The sequence below is a fragment of the Leucopleurus acutus genome (genome assembly GCF_964270905.1).
Source record: "Leucopleurus acutus genome assembly, chromosome: 10".
In the NCBI taxonomy this organism is placed as follows: domain Eukaryota; kingdom Metazoa; phylum Chordata; class Mammalia; order Artiodactyla; family Delphinidae; genus Leucopleurus; species Leucopleurus acutus.
The window spans coordinates 29,125,913-29,145,666 of record NC_139153.1 but is presented as its reverse complement, the minus strand read 5'-3'; the positions used below and the strand labels follow the sequence as shown (position 1 = coordinate 29,145,666).

At 39.9% G+C, this 19,754-nt stretch overlaps 2 protein-coding genes across 11 annotated transcripts in view; one reads left to right on the top strand and one right to left on the bottom strand.

The window, feature by feature from the left end:
• The window catches only part of FHIT (fragile histidine triad diadenosine triphosphatase), a 1,449,512-nt gene that overhangs the window by 1,225,838 nt on the left and 203,920 nt on the right, over nt 1-19,754 (bottom strand). For 6 of the 10 annotated variants that reach the window (XM_082848980.1, XM_082848977.1, XM_082848987.1 and 3 more), the window contains exon 3: nt 12,290-12,340. The exons of 2 other annotated variants lie outside the window; for them this stretch is intronic. The gene's annotated coding sequence lies outside the window, so the exon portion shown is untranslated. The remainder of the gene's footprint in view (nt 1-12,289; nt 12,341-19,754) is intronic. 2 more of the 10 variants (XM_082848981.1, XM_082848984.1) reach the window with 1 other exon arrangement.
• LOC309968090 (ribosome-releasing factor 2, mitochondrial-like) lies at nt 3,734-6,535 on the top strand. Its single transcript, XM_082849211.1, has 2 exons — nt 3,734-4,000; nt 4,035-6,535. Exons 1-2 carry the CDS (start codon nt 3,856-3,858, stop codon nt 6,218-6,220), a joined length of 2,331 nt encoding a protein of 776 aa, XP_082705337.1. The 5' UTR covers nt 3,734-3,855; the 3' UTR covers nt 6,221-6,535.

Sequence of the window (19,754 nt, the reverse complement as noted above, 5' to 3'; positions counted from 1 at the left end):
AGAATAAATATTGTGAAAATGACTATACTACCCTAAGCAATCTATAGATTCAGTGCAATCAAACTACCAATGTCATTTTTCACAGAACTAGAACAAAAAAGTTCACAATTTGCATGGAAACACAAAAGACCCTGAATAGCCAAAGCAATCTTGAGAAAGAAAAGCAGAGCTGGAGGAAGCAGGCTTCTGGACTTCGGACTATACTACACAGCTACAGTAATCCAGACAGTATGGTACTGGCACAAAAACAGAAATATAGATCAATGGAACAGGATAGAAAGCCCAGAGATAAACCCAAGCACATATGGTCACCTAATCTTTGATAAAGAAGGCAAGAGTATACAATGGAGAAAGACAGCCTCTTCAATAAGTGGTGCTGGGAAAACTGGACAGCTACAAGTAAAAGAATGAAATTAGAATACTTTCTAACACCATACACAAAAATAAACTCAAAATGGATTAAAGAACTAAATGTAAGGCCAGACACTATCAAACTCAGAGGAAAACATAGGCAGAACACTCTGTGACATAAATCACAGCAAGATCCTCTTTGACCCACCTGCTAGAGAAATGGAAATAAAAACAAAAATAAACAAATGGGACCTAATGAAACTTAAAAGCTTTTGCACAGCAAAGGAAACCATAAACAACACGAAAAGACAACCCTCAGAGTGGAAGAAAATATTTGCAAATGAAGCAACTGACAAAGGATTAATCTCCAAAATGTACAAGCCATTCATACAGCTCAATTTCAAAAGAACAAACAACCCAATCCAAAAATGGGCAGAAGACCTAAAGAGACATTTCTCCAAAGAAGATATACAGATTGCCAACAAATACATTAAAGGATGCTCAACATCACTAATCATTAGAGAAATGCAAATCAAAACCACAATGAGGTATCACCTCACACCAGTCAGAATGGCCATCCTCAAAAAATCTACAAACAATAAATGCTGGAGAGGGTGTGGAGAAAAGGGAACCCTCTTGCACTGTTGGTGGGAATGTAAATTGATACAGCCACTATGGAGAACAGTATGGAGTTTCCTTAAAAAACTAAAACTAGAACTGCCATATGACCCAGCAATCCCACTACTGGGCATATACCCTGAGAAAACCATAATTCAAAAAGAGTCATGTACCATAATGTTCATTGCAGCACTATTTACAATAGCCAGGACATGGTAGCATTTACAATAGCCAGGACATGGTAGCAACCTACGTGTCCATCTACAGATGAATGGATAAAGAAGATGTGGCACATATATACAATGGAATATTACTCAGCCATAAAAAGAAACGAAATTGACTTATTTGTAGTGAGGTGGATGGACCTAGAGTGTGTCATACAGAGTGAAGTAAGTCAGAAAGAGAAAAACAAATGCCGTATGCTAACACAAATATATGGAATCTAAAAAAAAAATGGTTCTGATGAACCTAGGGGCCCAACAGGAATAAAGACACAGATGTAGAGAATGGACTTGAGGACACGGGGAGGGGAAAGGGAAGCTGAGACAAAGTGAGAGAGTAGCATGGACATATATACACTACCAAATGTAAAACAGCTAGTGGGAAGTAGCCGCAGAGCACAGGGAGATCAGCTGGATGCTTTGTGACCACCTGAAGGGATGGGATATGGAGGGTGGGAGGAAGATGCAAGAGCGAGGGTTTATGGGGACATACGTATGCGTATAGCTCATTCACTTTGTTATATAGCAGAAACTAACACAACACTGTAAAGCAATTATACTCCAATAAAGATGTTAAGAAAAAGAAAAGGAGGAGACAATAGCAACAGCTCTACTGGAATTCAAGGAGAGGACTAGAGCACTAAGACAAATCAATAACAATAATAAAAACAGCAGCAATTACTTATTAGTCACTATGTGTCAGGCAGTATATAGGCATAACCTAAATTAATTTTCATAAAATTTCTTTAGGTAAGTACTTTTATCACCTTCATTTTACATACTGAACCTGAGCCTGAGAAATGGTAAGGAATTTTCCCAAAGTCCCCCCAGCTAGTAAGTGATAGAACCAGAACTTAAATACACATTTGTCTGTCTGACTCCAAAAGAGGCCCTAATCAATACAGCACTAGTACAAGTGACTAATCATGGAAAGAAAGGCTTGGGTTTTGTTTTCCCAATTTAGACAGGACAATTCTAGAACCTTTACTTGTGATCAAGTGGTAAACCAACTAGCTCTTAAATAATTTAAACGCCATGTACGTTTATCACCTACCTTAAAGAAGTAAATGTCCAATTTTCAGTTTCTCTAAAGAGTTATTTAATTCTGGGTTTCCTAAGTTTGACCACAAAGGGGACTTGACTGTGAAACCTTTCCTAAGGCCCATGAGATTGTTGGTCAGTCAGATATCCATAACAGACAGTCTATCAACCTGATATATCATTCCAGCAATGGAAGTTCAAAGCAAAGATTTTTAAGGCTACTGAGATAAGGTAAAATGAATCTTTCCAATATTCTTTCCTTTGCTACAGAACCAAGTTAGCAAAAACTAAATTATAAATCACAGTGTGTCTAATTTAATCACATATTTACCTTTAAAAAAATTTTTTTTGGTCCTTCTCTCATGTAGGGAACAAATATGTATTCTCATTTAAACCTCTGTTGTAACTATTCCCATTGTCCCCAGGCTCCTCATTCTCTTTCAATGTGTCTATCTTCAGTAAAACACAAATAGTTCAGCTTGATTGCACAGCTGATAAACCTTAAAGATAATAAACTGGACAGAGTAGCAGTGAGATTCTAAATTAGACAGACCAGCAGTCATCCTCACAGTAATGGAATAAATAAAGCATGAACAATTAAATTACATGACAATTTCTGATTTGAAGTCTGGTTTTCCTGTTTTTACTCAGTAGAAAAGTTAGGCTGTACTGGCCTTCCTTAGGAGGAACTTTCCTTAGAAGGGATCTGTGTGCTTATTTTTTACATATAAAATATCTGATATATCAGCTACAATGCACCGTTATCTACCTCATAATTAACTTTAAGTATGTATTGCCTTTATATTATATCCAACACAATATATTTTAGATCAGTTTGAACAGTTAAGATTGGTTATAAAGAATTTTTCTTCATTAGTTGGACTTAAAACTATTTTGGCAAGTCCCCAACATAAAACGGTTCAGTCATGTTATTTTCTTTTTTATTCCTTCAAATGTTATAAGGTACTATTCTACGTCTGGTAGGGGCATGCAGGAGGCGGAAGGGAGGAAGGAATGAACAGACCTATAGTATATTTTGAAAATAAGACCAATCAATAAGTATATTTTGCGTCTCTTCAACATATTGCCTAGGAGGTCTAATAGATTACCACGTATGGGAACAGAAACAGAATCTCATCTAATGATATTCCAAAAATTTAGTGACTTGTAGTTTCTTTCACACTTATACTCTGCATAGTGTGATACTATGTAGCACATTTAATGCTCTTTATGCCTTGGTGTTTTAATGTAAAAGGAAATTCTTTGCTCTATAGCTTTAAAAATTATCCGGGAGCTGGCTCCCATGGACGCCTTTCACATTCCTACTCAGAACTCTCAGAGAAAAGCTGTCATTTCTTGTTCTATTCAAGTCAGACTACCTCGTCTCCAGACACCAAGAGTAAAAGGAATGTCTAAGATAACACCTTCATTTATTCATATGATTTTCATCTTGGACAGTATTATAAAAGCCAGTCAGAGGGCGTTCTCCGAGGTAGGGCGTCGCGACGTGAGGCCTTTGCACTGTTGGGTGCAGCCCGCACCTCGGCTCTCACCAGCCCGGCGGGGAAAAGCCGGCCTCCGGAATGCGACCAAGTGCCAGAGAATAACAGCTTAGAGGTCCAAGATGTCCAATCTGAGGATATTTGCAGTGAATCATAAGAAAATATCCAGCTTGCACATTAACAATATGTGTTCCTCAAAAATAAGGGCAAGTCTAAAAAGATTAAGGCTACATGTGCTTCTTGGAAGAAATTACAGTTCCCTACCAGGTTTTTTTAGAGATTGCAAGAAAATAAATTTTAGGTTTAATAGGAAATGATATCAAGTCCCTTCATTCCATCATCAATCCTCCTATTGCTAAAATCCGTAATATTGGAATTATGGCTCATATCGATGCAGGAAAAACTACCACCACAGAAAGAATATTGTATTATTCTGGATACACAAGATCACTGGGAGATGTTGATGACGGAGACACGGTGACAGATTTCATGGCTCAAGAGCGAGAACGAGGCATAACTATTCAGTCAGCTGCTGTTACATTTGATTGGAAGGGGTATAGAATCAATCTAATTGATACACCAGGTCATGTGGACTTTACCTTGGAAGTTGAGCGCTGCCTAAGAGTGTTAGATGGTGCAGTGGCTGTGTTTCATGCCTCTGCTGGTGTAGAGGCACAAACTCTTACAGTATGGAGGCAAGCTGATAAACACAAGATACCTCGAATCTGTTTTTTAAACAAGATGGACAAAATTGGAGCAAGTTTTAACTATGCAGTTGAAAGCATCAGAGAGAAGTTGAAGGCAAAGCCTTTGCTTTTACAGTTACCAATTGGTGAAGGCAAAACTTTCAAAGGAGTGGTGGATGTAGTAAGTAAAGAAAAACTTCTTTGGAATCCCAATTCAGATGATGGAAAAGACTTTGAGAGAAAACCCCTCTTGGAAATGAGTGATCCTGAATTGCTGAAGGAGATAACGGAAGCAAGGAATGCCTTAATTGAACAAGTTGCAGATTTGGATGATGAATTTGCTGACTTGGTTTTAGGAGAATTTAGTGAGAATTTTGATTTGCTACCGGCTGAAAAGCTACAAACTGCAGTACACAGAGTAACACTGGCTCAGACAGCAGTGCCTGTGCTTTGTGGAAGTGCCCTGAAAAACAAAGGGGTCCAGCCCTTGTTAGATGCTATTACTATGTACTTGCCTTCACCTGAAGAACGCAACTATGAATTTCTGCAGTGGTATAAGGGTGACTTATGTGCCCTGGCATTTAAAGTTCTCCATGACAAGCAACGAGGCCCACTGGTATTTTTGCGCATTTACTCAGGCATGATAAAACGCCAATTGGCCATCCATAATATTAATGGAAACTGCACGGAGAGAATAAGTCGTCTGCTTTTGCCATTTGCTGACCAGCATGTAGAAATCCCTTCACTGACTGCTGGTAACATTGCTTTGACTGTTGGGCTTAAACACACTGCCACTGGTGACACCATTGTCTCATCCAAGTCCAGTGCTTTAGCTGCATGTCGTCGAGCAGAAAGGGAGGGAGAAAAGAAGCATAGACAAAACGATGAAGCAGAGATGCTTTTGTTGGCTGGGGTGGAGATTCCAGAACCTGTTTTCTTCTGTACCATAGAACCTCCATCAGTGGCTAAGCAGCCAGATTTGGATCATGCATTGAAATGCCTTCAGCGTGAAGATCCCAGTTTGAAAGTGAAGCTAGATCCTGACTCTGGACAGACTATCCTTTGTGGCATGGGGGAGTTACATATTGAGATAATTCATGACCGAATCAAGAGGGAATATGGACTGGAAACCTATCTAGGGCCCCTCCAGGTGGCATACCGAGAGACCATCCTAAATTCAGTTCGTGCCACAGATACCTTAGATAGAACTTTAGGAGACAGACGGCATCTTGTGACTGTAGAACTGGAAGCAAAATCACTGGAAACATCATCTCTTCTGCCAGTCATCGAGTATGCAGCAAGTGTTGCCCAAGACCTTTCTCAGGCCTCACGAGAGGCCATTGAAAATGGCCTTCACAGTGCGTGCCTCCAAGGACCATTGCTTGGATCCCCAGTTCAAGATGTAGCAATTACTTTACATTCATTGGCAATTCATCCCGGTACCTCCACAGCTATGATTTCTGCCTGTGTCTCAAGATGCCTACAAAAGGCTCTGAAGAAAGCTGATAAGCCAATTTTGGAGCCCCTGATGAATCTTGAGGTTACAGTGACTAGAGATTACCTCAGTCCTGTCCTAGCAGATCTAGCACGAAGAAGAGGGAACATTCAGGAAATCCAGACTCGTCAGGACAACAAAGTTGTTATTGGATTTGTTCCCTTAGCAGAAATTATGGGTTATTCAACTGTGCTTCGAACGTTAACATCAGGCTCAGCTACCTTTGCCTTAGAGCTGTCTAATTATCAAGCCATGAATCCTCAAGACCAAAGTACACTGCTCAGCCAGAGAAGTGGCTCGTCCTAAGTCCTTGGAGAGAAACTCAGGAGTACCTACCTACTTCATTTTCCGTAAGAACAACTGAAAAGGTAGAACGTGAAACAGTGGCACTTGGTGCTGCCCATTCTATTTTACAGAATGAGAAACGTGCTTTGATGTTGAAGGTTAATGCACCTGAATTGTATTGTGTATCTATTACTGTCGGTAGTCAAGATTCAGTCTTTTGGAATATACTGAGTGATAGATATCACGAGGTTTTTGGTTGGCTGGTTTTAAGCTGCGCTCACAGGAAAGATGTCAGTCTTCTATGTATAACGTATAAATAAGATGGAGGTTCAATCAATAAAAAGATTTTATTCAAAAACATGAAAAAAAAAGCCAGTCATAAATTGGGAAAATAATGGGATAATGTGACATATATTATAAAATGAAATTTATGATCCAAACAGAATAGAAGAGATACTGCTGCACACGAGGGTTATATTCCTGTCATCAACAAGTGTCTTTGCACATGACCTACACATAAATCTCTTTCTAAGGAAGAAAAAGGAGGGAGAAGGCTAAACTCTAAAGGGCTCACTTTTACAAACATATATAATACTTAGCATTTTCATATGAAATTCAACCCTGTTCTGCCTAAAAGAAAACCTAATCAAACAACAGAGAAGCAAACTCTAAATACTAATTTTATTCCACTTAGCACTTGAAAATGAATACACTAGGTCTTGAAAGAGGCCCAGCTAAGACTTCTACTAAGCTTTAAATTATCTGGTAAAACTGAGTTTTATTTCTGGAGGGAAGAGCTTCTGTCTGGGTTTTCTTTTTCTTTTTAAGGAAAAGAAATCTGTATAATTATACGTCTATGTTTACATGTGTGGAACAAAGTATGGATAAAGAAAGAAAAATGGACCATCAAGAAGCTAGTTATCACTAAGTACGTAAAGGTGTAATAGTCTAACAACGCCAACGAAATACATACTGTAACAACACTGTAATTTAAACCAAGCTATCAAAATATTTCAAAAGAGAACAAATTTTATGATTTTTAAAAGGAAATACGATCATTGCTATTAACAATATGCTATAAAATAAATATACTAGACATAGCTTCTGTTAATAACTACTACAGTTTCTCAGGAAACAATCTTTACAGAGCAAGTCTGATTAATGTACAAGAGAGCTTTTCTTCTTTGAGCCCTAACCATATGCCATTGTTTCCAAGAGAGTGTTTATAAAAGCTATAAAGATGATAATGTTTTAAAGTCACCTTGCCTATATTTAGCAATTGTCAATACAAAATATCTCTTATTTTACTTTCTCTCCACCCTCTATTGCCTAGTTAGACATTATTTTTCCATCTCTATATAGGTTGGTCCTCCTAAACAGGAAAATAACCAACATAATCTTACACACAAAATTTGACAACATTTCTTTCAGAGTAATATGACCTGTTTGACATCTGAAGATCAAGACAGGGATAATGATTTATTAGGTCAAACCACACAGGACTTATATATAATAAGCTGCAAGACAAATCTTATTAAATGATTCCACTAGTCACATAACTGAATATAAAAGGGGAAACGTTTCACTGACTTTGGTCAAACATGATAGTTGCCGCAGTAGATTAAAGGTCCCAGAAGTACTCTTAGTTAGGTTGGGGACCAAATGTCACTCCATATGATTTTGTTCTTCACGGGCAATGTCTCCAAAGGGCTAGATTTGTAAAAATCTAGCCTGAACCCAGGTATGAATTTTGTTTTGCTTTTCCCTTTTGAGTGGATAAGCACTCGGTGCATGAAAATATCACCTTTCTTTCCTATCAACAAAAGCACTAACAAACAGAATTCAGAAGAATTCAGATTTACAGATCAAGAAATATGGCAAATGTTCTCAGTGTCAGAACAAATATGAAATTATCCAGGAAGTAAATAATAAGTTTCTGAAACATCCAAATGTTGGCTCTCCTACTTGCCATCTACCAAAGCATGGAGAAAAGTAAGAAACAGAAATAACAGAAGCTCAAATTACTCATGTGGTGCTTCTTAATATATCTGTTGACTATCTTCTGTGGGAAAAGATTGCAATAAATAGGAAAAGATGTGGTGATTATATGTAGCTTCTGGTTTTTTGTTTTTTGTTTTTTGTGGTACGTGGGCCTCTCACTGTTGCGGCCTCTCTCGTTGCTGAGCACAGGCTCCGGATGCACAGGCTCATTAGCCATGGCTCACGGGCCCAGCCGCTCCATGGCACGTGGGATCTTCCCGGACTGGGGCACGAACCCGTGTCCTCTGCATCGGCAGGCGGACTCTCAACCACTGCGCCACCAGGGAAGCCCTGTAGCTTCTGTTTCTGCAGTTCCAGCCCCTAAGTTTTATTTTCCAAATAGCCAAGGACTGCAGTTATCAAAAAGATAACCCTTTCCAAATTAAGGGAATAATAATGGAAAGAAATAATTGTTAAATAAATAAAAGTAAACATATATTTTGCCATATTATATATTATTTACATTTTATATGTTATGTGCATAAAATTTTATTGATACATACTCCTAAAAGTTAAAATCTTGGTTGCCACTGGGTAATAAAATCAGAAGTCATTTTTATTTTTACCTCTATACTTTTATGCATTTTCTGTTGCTCTACAATGAAGATGGAATGATTTTATACTCAGGTGAAGAAGGGGACATTCTTCTCCTAGCACCACACCCACGTCAAGAAGAAGAAGCATGAGTACGAAGAGGGGACAGAAATATGATAAAAGAGCCTGCTTTATCCTCTTCATCTGCCATTTTTCCTCTTCCTCTCTTCTCTGCTTTCCTCGGCAGAAGCCAAGAGTTCTTTTGGGGTATGGGCTGACTCCCTCCTCCAGCACTGACCAGTGTGCCTCTGATTCTCACCAAGCCTTGGTTTTCCCTTCTACAGAATGAAGATAATAATAGTACTTATCTCCTAAGAAGTCCAGGCAAGATAATGCAAGTACAGTTCTTAGCACAGGGCCTGGCTCAAAGAGAGGACTCAACAATGTTAAATGCACATTTCTTCACCAGTCTTGCCAGATCTGGGAAATCTTAAGACTTACAAAATACTTTATGACATACAATATGCTTAAACAAACAGTAAGTAAATTAATCTATAAACTGAAAGTAAAATTCAGAGCTTAAATTCAAGCCTTATCCTCCCCATGCCTGAGTTTGATAACCAAACAGCACTTTTGAGCTGGACTGACCCAGTGGTGTGCTGAAGCCACCTCTAGACTTATAAGAGCCCATTGTTAAATTTCAAGAATTTTGCAAGCCAGTTGTTAAACACAGCCATTATTTAATTAATTAATTTATTTTTTAAATTTCTGACCAGTAGCTTCTTTTTTTTTTTAACATCTTTATTGGAGTCTAATTGCTTTACAATGGTGTGCTAGTTTCTACATTATAACGAACTGAATCAGCTATACATATACATATATCCCCATAACTCCTCCCTCTTGCATCTCCCTGCTACCCTCCCTATCCCACCCCTCTAGGTGGTCACAGAGCACTGAGCTGATCTCCCTGTGCTATGCGGCTGCTTCCCACTAGCTATCTATTTTACATTTGGTAGTGTGTATATGTCCATGTCACTCTCTCACTTCATCCCAGCTTACCCTTCCCCCTCCCCATGTCCTCAAGTCCGTTCTCTATGTCTGCGTCTTTATTCCTGTCATGCCCCTACGTTCTTCAGAACCATTTTTTTTAGATTCCATATATATAACAAAGTCATTATTAAAAATTAAGTTATATAATTTTATAAACTATAATATGTAATTCACAATTAAGTAAAAGTATTTTAAAAGGGTAATAAATACACAAGACTCATCACTTTCCAATTCTTTTACTATCATCTTTACTCTTTTTTTTTTTTTTTGGTTTTTTTTTTTTTTTTTTTTGCGGTACGCGGGCCTCTCACTGTTGTGGCCTCTCCCGCTGCGGAGCACAGGCTCCGGACGCGCAGGCTCAGCGGCCATGGCTCACGGGCCCAGCCGCTCCGCGGCACGTGGGATCTTCCCGGAACGGGGCACGAACCCGTGTCCCCTGCATCAGCAGGCGGACTCTCAACCACTGCGCCACCAGGGAAGCCCTATCATCTTTACTCTTAAGGTTACTTGCATCTATTATAGCTGTATGGTGGAAATGCTGTTTAACGTAGTGCTATTCTGCATCTCTGCCCAAGTCCACTTTCAGTCAAGTCAAATCGGTAGTTTAAAAATGGCCAAATTGGGCTTCCGTGGTGGCGCGGTGGTTGGGGGTCCGCCTGCCGGTGCAGGGGACGCAGGTTCGCACCCCGGTCCGGGAGGATCCCACGTGCCGCGGAGCGGCTGGGCCCGTGAGCCATGGCCGCTAAGCCTGCACGTCTGGAGCCTGTGCTCCGCAACGGGAGAGGCCGTGGTGGTGAGGGGCCCGCGTACCAAAAAAAAAAAAAAAAAAAAAAAAAAGAGGCCAAATTGGCAAATGCTACAAATCAAGACTTGATATTGTTTTGTTCATTTGAGAGAGATGGAGAATATGCATATCAGACTTAAAAGTGTGCCACATCTGTAGCTGTTAACTCTGAGTAGAACAAAAAAAAATTATTGATGTATTCTTCCAGCATTTAAAACTATTATACAATATTTTTCACAGAACTACACTTGTTCATCAATTGCAAACATAGAGTGGCTATGGATTCAAGAGTTTGACAAAATCAACAATAGTGTTATATGAGAATCTATTGGCTTCTGGAACTTACAATAAAGAGTAGTGATTATTTCATTATTATTTATAAATTATAGCTACATATCCTTTACATCAGTAAAATTTATAATAAATGCACACGTGCGCACACACACATTCTTTTCCTGGAGAGCCAGTGGTTAAAAACTTACCAGCACACCACTAAGCTAACCATTGCTTTAACCTACAAGGAACCTATAAGCTCTCAGCAGAGCTCCAGGCCCATCTTCAAAGCACTAAAGGTGGGGTTTAAAAGGTTTTAGCTTCAGTTGAGTCTACCCAACTGGATTATTATATTTAAATACGGTACACTAAATATCCCCCTCCTGCATGATGATAAAGCAAGCATATAGAGCTTCAAGTTCCGCCATAATTATGGAAAATTTACTATCTAGAAACCCAAATTTGGTAAAGTCAGGATAGCTTTCTACAACTCATGAAAGCACTAAAAGGTAAGTAAAATATGCCCCTCTCTGCCTCCAAGAGCAGGGAGAAAAACTACGTTATCCTATAACACAAGAGAAGTGGTACGGGTAGGTACAAAATGCTAGGAGAAGACTGGGGAAAGAGCCATGAGTTTGGAACCCAGGTCCTGGTCAATGGCAACTATGTCGTCTGCCTCAAAGCAAACGAGAGAAAGGAGGAACGTCCCAGGTAGAAGGAAAAATCTGAGCAGTATAGCTGAACAGTTAGGAGGAAGGATTCTAGAATCAGACAGCCTGGGTTCAAACCCAGGCTCCCCTACTCACTATGTAAACCTGGGCAAGTTACACGGCCTCTCTAAGCCTCTGTTTCTATCTGCAAAAAGAGGATGGTAACTTCTTGCTCAGACCACAGTAGTGAGAATCAAATGAGATAACATACGTAAAGTGCTTAGAACAGTGCCACACAATTGGCCGATAAATGTAACTACTACCGTGATTATTGTTGTCAGACTCAAGTGTTGAAAAGGTTATCTTTAGGTGTTGTGGGGGAGGCTGCGGGAATTGGGTAGAACATTGCAATCAGAGGAAAGAGAATAAGCAAAAAACACAGAAGACATGTTGGGGACCAGTTAGTTAGCCCGGAGGCATGAGAACAGGCCTCATGTGGGCCAAGGCCATGCACCGCCACAGCAGATAAGGCTGGAAGACTAGACCAGCAGTCAGCCAGAAGATGTCAGATACACAGCCATTCCTCCCCCTCTTCTGAGAAAATACAAAGCTGAGTTTTTAAGATGGCCTTATCATTTTTCTCTTGACAGGTACTGTAAATTGTGCCTCTGATATATTTCTGAAGAGCCTATAGGGGGATGATAAATCAGGTGATGTTACATATATTCATCAGTACATTAATTGTTATTAAATACTCACAACACCTAAAATTGATCTGCACCAAGATTTACTGCTCTGACGGAAATCCACCTGGAAAAGAATACATGATAATTAAGAAGAATGACCACAGATTTGCAGCAATGTAAGGACTATGAACAAGATTTAAACTCCTCCCTGAGGGAATAACTAGGTGATGTTTATTCTGTAGATGAACAATGTGATTGTAACAATGGAAGAGATTGATGAGATTTTTTTTTCCCCTGTGGGAGTTTGATTTAGCCAGCTATCTCAGGTAATAGTAGGATGCAGGACTGAGTAGTCCAGCACCACTTGAAAATTCTTTGTAAAGGGTAAATAGCACATATCCTCAGTGACCTGGAAAAATAGATTATAAGTCAAGTGGGCACAAACTGGCACAGAAGCTGCAAACTGGCATAAAAGCAACCAGAATTGAAGAAAACAATTTTTTTCTAAATTAACCACAACTGAATTCAACCAAATTAGAGAGAAAAGGGACAAGGAGAATCATTTTATCATGGAGAAGGGAATAAATCATTCTCTTTTTGTAGGCTTTCGGCCTGTAGGCTGCTGTATGGGTCTAACAGGTAATTTTTAGTAATATCTCCTGTCCAGGAAATGAAGAATCACCTGGCCTCAGTAAACACACAAACTAAAAGCAAGGCAACATTAGCCTTACAGATTCTAGCTACTTAAAGTATAAGAAGATATCAGCTGGGACCTTGTTAGAAACACAAAATCTTGGGCCCCACCCTAGATCTCCTGAATCAGAATCTGCACTTTTAACAATAATCCCCAGGAATCTAGGTGATCTCTTTGCACACTGAAGTTTAAGAAGCACTGATCTAGGACTTCCCTGGTGGCACAGTGGTTAAGACGCCACCTGCCAATGCAGGGGACACGGGTTCGATCCCTGGTCCGGGAAGATCCCACATGCCGTGGAGCAACTAAGCCCGTGCGCCACAACTACTGAGCCTCCGCTCTAGAGCCCGTGAGCCACAACTACTGGGGCCCATGAACCACAACTACTGAAGCCTGCACGTCTAGAGCCCATGCTCTGCAACAAGAGAAGACACAGCAATGAGAAGCTCGCGCACCACAACAAAGAGTAGCCCCTACTCGTCACAACTAGAGAAAGCCTGTGCGAAGCAACAAAGACCCAATGCAGCCGAAAATAAATTTAAAAATTAAAAGAAAAAAGCACTGGGGCTTCCCTGGTGGCGCAGTGGTTGAGGGTCCGCCTGCCAATTCAGGGGACACGGGTTCGTGCCCTGTTCCGGGAGGATCCCACATGCCGCAGAGCAGCTGGGCCCGTGAGCCATGGTCGCTGAGCCTGCGCTCCGCAACGGGAGAGGCCACAACAGTGAGTGCCCCGCGTACCGAAAAAAAAAAAAAAGAAAAAGAAAAAAGCACTGATCTAGAGAGCTAGACGTTCATTCATTCATTCAATAAACTTTCAAGATCTGTACTGCTAATATGATAGGTAGGCACTAGCCACACATGGATATTTAAATTTCAATTAATTAAAATTAAATCAAATTTTAATTTAATTTCAGGGGTTCATTGGAACTAACCACAATTTAAGTGTTCAATTAGCACAGGTAGGTAGTGTCTACCAGATATGTTTCCATCATCACAGAAATTTCTATTGGATATAGTTGATTTAGACACTTGGGACACACCACTGAAGAAAGAAGAGAAAGATTCTTATGCTCATGAAGCTTAGATTCTAGCAGCAGGGAAGCAGATAATAAACAGTAAACAACTTAAGTGACTAAATTAAAGGTATGTTGGATGGTTAAATGCTAAAGACAAATATTAAAAACAGAGCAGCCTTGGGAGTTCCCTGGTGGCCTAGTGGTTAGGATTCCAGGCTTTCACTGCCGTGGCCTGGGATCAATCCCTGGTCAGGGAACTGAGATCCCATGAGTACACAGTGCGGCCAAAAAAAAAAAAAAAAAAAAAAACCTAGAGCAGCCTTAGAAGGATCAGGAAGATGGAGGGACAGTTAGATTTTAAATATGGCAGGTCTAGTGGGTTTCAACAAAGAGGTCACATTAAAGGAGAGGCAGGTTGCTAGCCAGCAGGGGGAGTGTTCCAGACAAAGGGAAAATCTGTCCAAAGGCCCTATGGCAGGTGTCTGAGGAACAGCAAGGGAGCCCACGTGGGTTGGAGGAGAGTGAGAAAGAAGGCTGAGTAAAAGGGTAGGAGATCAGAGGGCTAAGGTTCCCTGGTAGGGAGAAGGGCCTCCTTGTCCATTGTAAAGGACCTGGCTTTTACTTGGAGTGAAATGAGGAGACTTGAAAGGTTCTGAGCCAAGGAGTGAGATGCTTCAACACCATCTCAAAGTTATTCTAGTTCAGCAGAAAAGGACTATAAACAAAAGTTACTTGTTTGTTTTAATTCAAGGTCATATTCAAGGGTAAAAACACACTATCCGCACTGGCAAAATGACTTTGTTTACAAGTTTTGGTAACCACCAGAAGCTTGTTAATGATACACAAACAGAAGTCATTAAAATTTATCACTGTGAAATTCAGACACTTTTTCAGAGGCTCAATTAATATGCAGTCACAAAGTCTTACAGGTTCCCACCCAGAATCTGGAGCCACACTTGCTATCAACAGTTTGAGCAAATCCTAAGGAATGCAAATCAGACTCACCCAACTGCCTAAAAGGTGGAACTCTGCCTAAGTGTATCATCCTCAAAATTTCTTGGTTACTTTATTACTAATTTACATATATTTCTTGATGATAGAGAAATCCATACAGTGATTCCAATCTTTTTTTTTTCCCCACCCTGACCCCATCCCAGTTAAACGCCAAAGCTCTGGAAATCAAGGTATGGGGTTTTCTTTAAGTTGTCTTTTCCAGAGTTCCCAGAAACAATGGCACATTCTACCCACAGTTGAGAATGCTGTTGTCTTGCAGGTAAATCCAACGACAGTTCTAAGAACTAGAGGTCACTGTAGCCTGTCTACAAAATGCCGTCATCAGCCTCAAGGCCTAGGTTCACTACATGGAAGTTATACTGGAGAGGCAGGCCTAATATGACTAAAAGTCATCACTTATGATTTATTCCCTGGGGATCACCAACAACCGTGATCCAGCCTGAGTTCTGGCAGAAAAATAGAGTAAGGTCACCTTCAGTAAATTAAATCAAATGAACAATAAATCAAAGCATGCCAGGTCATTGGGAACTAACTGTTCAGATGCTCATGACAAGTGAGTGGATCAAGGAGCATCATTTTTATGCATCTGGGCATAACATTTTTGAACAACAGAACATAAGAGATGATTTTAGCAACTAAATTATTACCAGTTTGAGTTATGGGAGTCCAGAAGTGGAGCTGTTTTATTATTTCATTCATTAAATAACTACCTGTTAGGACCCACTATGGGCAAGGACTATTCCAACTGTTGGAAATGCAGCAGTTCACATGCTACAGCACCTTATCCACATTAAGTTACAGTTTCAATTTTGACCTCCTTATGGCTCCCTTTTGGAGCCAGGAACCTTTCAACCTGAAGAGAAAACCTGAAGAGGTCTATGGATGAGAAAGATTCAGAGATCATTTTGGAGAATAAAGGAAAGGGAGACATACTAGCAGAAGGTGGCTCTTCACAGGCAAATCTACACGGTAACTTTTATATACTCCACCCTGAAGCCAGAGCACCTGAGCCTCTTTTGCTTCCCTCATCCAACCAAAGGAGTCACCCCCAAGATGTGAAGCACCACTCCTCACCTCACCCCCTTTCTGGTACAGAAAAACCAGAAAGAGCAGAGAAAAGCTATTTCCAGAGACTGGACACATTAAGACACTAAGGTGAACAAAGGGGCAAATTGGCCCCTCGATACAATTTTTAAAACAATGTATTTTTTGCATTCTATCCATGATAACTGTGATTTTAAAATTTAAAATACACTTTTCCTCACTTAACCATTTCTACTCCTCAACTCCTCACCAAAAAAATTACAGTAAAATTGACATTAGACTTTGTAAGCTACCCCAAATCTACCCTATATAAATTATACTTCTGCTCAAGTTAGTCAGAATCAGTTTCTGTTGTTTGCAATTAAATACTTTAGGTGAAATAGTACCTTAGTGTGTCATTCAGGAAAGCTGAGGAAACCTCTAATTTTAGGTCTGCAACTAATTATCTGTTAATCTCAGGAGAAATTATTTAAAGTAGCTGGACTTCAGTTTTCTTACAAGCAAATTGAAAAGATTAGACTAAATTATTCCTAAAAGTTTATAAAATAACATGAATGACATAAAATAACAAACATGTTTCTATCTTATTTCTCAACATTAACCAAAAAGAGATCACTGTCAGACAGTGGTGGTTTGATATTTTCCCAGGAAGAATTAAATTTGCGAGGTAGGTTCTGCGTTTGCTCTAGCTATTCCTCCACCTCACTCCTTTGGCTCCTTGATAATGTTTAACATGTACGTTCCAACAGACAAAATCCCTCCAAGGTCTTCAGTGTGACTTTTTTAGTCTCACTGCTTATGAAAAAGCACATCAAAAGAAATGGTCAGAGACAAGGCTCAAAATTTTTGTATTTAAGCTTCACAACTAAATATTTGGATTGTGGTATAGGGACTTCTCAAGGGCACTTCAAAAGTTCCTCTTGTGATTCAAAGGTCTGGGCAATAATTTGCCTGAAGAAAACTTAGCCTTCTGCCTTGACTAGACTGGTTTGTGCAACAGCCTCTCCTTTCTAAAAAACAACAATCGTGGTTTCCATTTGTTGTCTTACGGAGATATGTTTTAAATTATTAAGAATAATAATGAAAAGACAAAAAAAATTTTAAGTATTTCATACAAAAGCTACAAAAGCATTATGTTGGGGAAGTTTGAGAAGTTTATTAGGTCAATCTAGGCTCTAATATACTCAGATAATTGATTTAAACTTGTAGGTGCAATAAATCACACTGGTCATGGAGGCGGCACCAGATGAAAATGAGAACACAGATCAATTAATTATCTGAGAGTTTTGGGCTTTCTCACTGGCTTGCTATTATAAAATCATTTTCTTGGTTCCATCTCAAACATCAGGGTGCCTTTTTTATATACAACACTTTGGCCACCAAGAATAGAGTGCTATGACAGCAGAGTGGTTATAGCTTGGCTCTAATGTCAGAGCACAGGGTTCTAGCCCAAGATCCACCCAGGGAATGTTGCTTGGCCTCACAATGCCTTGGTTTCCTCATCTGTAAGGCAGGGGAAATAATAGTGTTTTGCAAAATCTAACACATGTACCACTGGGAGTATAACAGACGATATTAGATGGTATATGAGTGACTTTTTATTTTATTAACTATGTGCTTGATTCTAAGCATATTAAAAATATATATAACTAGTACATCAAGCTAACTAACATAATTGCTTAGGACAAAACTAAGTTAAGGAAAAGAAAAACTGGGCTCCAAATAGTCCTAGTTTATGAGGGAAAGTATTTCACTGAAAAAGTCTAGTTAATAAATATAAAGAAATAACAGAATTAGAAAATCATGATTTTTTGTAATCATGTAATGAAATAATTGCTTCAGATAATATCCATCAATAGAAGTGATCACTGTATGAAAAATTAATGGGGAACTTTACTATGGAATGGTAGGGCTGTCACCTGCCAAACCCATTTATGAATCTTAGCATCACTAAAAGTGGTTGCAAACTATGGATGCCTCCTGATGAAGCAGTAGGAAGCACAATTACCATTGATGAAGCATTCTTGCTAAGAACACTTACATTAAATCAAGTCTAGAGATAACTTCAGTATAAGAAATATGACGGATAGAGGAACAAGTTAGAAAACATCATAAGAAACCAAAATGTGAGACCTTCTGTAGGACAAGGGACCCTGTTTCTGTAACAAGGCTCTGGCAGGAACAGAGGAAGGACTTCTACATTAGGGGAGACTTAAGGGACATACGTAATATACAGACTTTGGATTTGATAAAAAGAAAAAAGTGAATAGAAAAGCAGTAAATGACATTTTCAAGTCAGTTGAGGATGTTTGTGAAGCGGGATTATGTAATACCAATTGCTGTTTATTTTGCTAGATGTGATAATAGCATTGTAGTTAAGTACCAAAATGTCCATATTTTTTTAGAGATGCACTCTGAAGCACATCACAGTAAATTGAACTGATGTTTGGGATTTGCTTTAAAATACTTCAGAAAAAAGAGAAAGAGAGAGATAAAGAAAGGGGTGGGGGAGGAAAAATGACAGGAGAATAGATGAAGAAAATGGAGCAGAAATCTTGATAATTACTGAGTTTAGGTATAGGACGACTGCATAATTAGCAGAGCTCAATGCAAAATAAAAATGCAGGGCCGGGCTTCCCTGGTGGCGCAGTGGTTGAGAGTCCACCTGCCGAAGCAGGGGACACGGGTTCGTGCCCCAGTCCGGGAAGATCCCACATGCCGTGGAGCGGCTGGGCCCATGCGCCATGGCCACTGAGCCTGCGCGTCCGGAGCCTGTGCTCCGCAACGGGAGAGGCCCCAACAGTGAGAGGCCCGCGTACCGCAAAAAAAAAAAAAAAAAAAATGCAGGGCCCCTTACTCATAAATTATTGAGAATTCAAAACAGTGATAGTAGAGTTTTAAACCAAACATGGGGCCCTAATAAACCATGGGTGCTGAATGACTCCACAGGTTGGATGCCCATGAAACCTGTCTTGTCCATGTGCTGGGTATATGGAAATTCACTGTACTATTCTACTTCTGTGTACTTTCAAATTGTTCGTAATAACTTTAAAGGGGTTCAGTTAAATAAAAAATTAAACAAGTTATAGTAAAGATACAAGAAAATGGCAAAAATCATAAAGGCTGTAGATATGGGGCTGCAATTCTAAAACACTGAGGTAATCATGAAATGCAGTCAGAGTGGTATCTAGCACAAATCGAATGCCCAGCTTTGCTCCTGCTAGCACTACTACTTTACAAAGTCTATACTTGTAGCTGGTAAGAAACACCACAATTTCCAACATTTTAGGGAAAGATTATTTTAGACACTTGAAGTCCTTACTGGGAGACCTACCTAAACATGGAAACCAATAAAGTCTTAAACTTGTCTTACAGTTGTTCTAATTATATTTTGCTCCCCTGTACCCTAGCCTCTCTAAAATTTGTTGTGAGGGATTTTTTTTTTTTTTTTTGGTACGCGGGCCTCTCACCGCTGTGGCCTCTCCCGTTGTGGAAAACAGGCTCCGGACGCGCAGGCTCAGCAGCCACGGCCCACGGGCCCAGCCGCTCTGCGGCACGTGGGATCCTCCCGGACCGGGGTACGAACCCGCATCCCCTGCATCGGCAGGCGGACTCTCAACCACTGCGCCACCAGGGAAGCCCCTGTTGTGAGGGATTTTTGACTGTGGGCTACTGCAGCACTTAGAAGAGAATACTGTTACCAAATTGAAGGTTCTTTGGAAAGCCAGGCTCATCTTCACAAGCCAAGTAGCATTACTTATGGCAGAGAG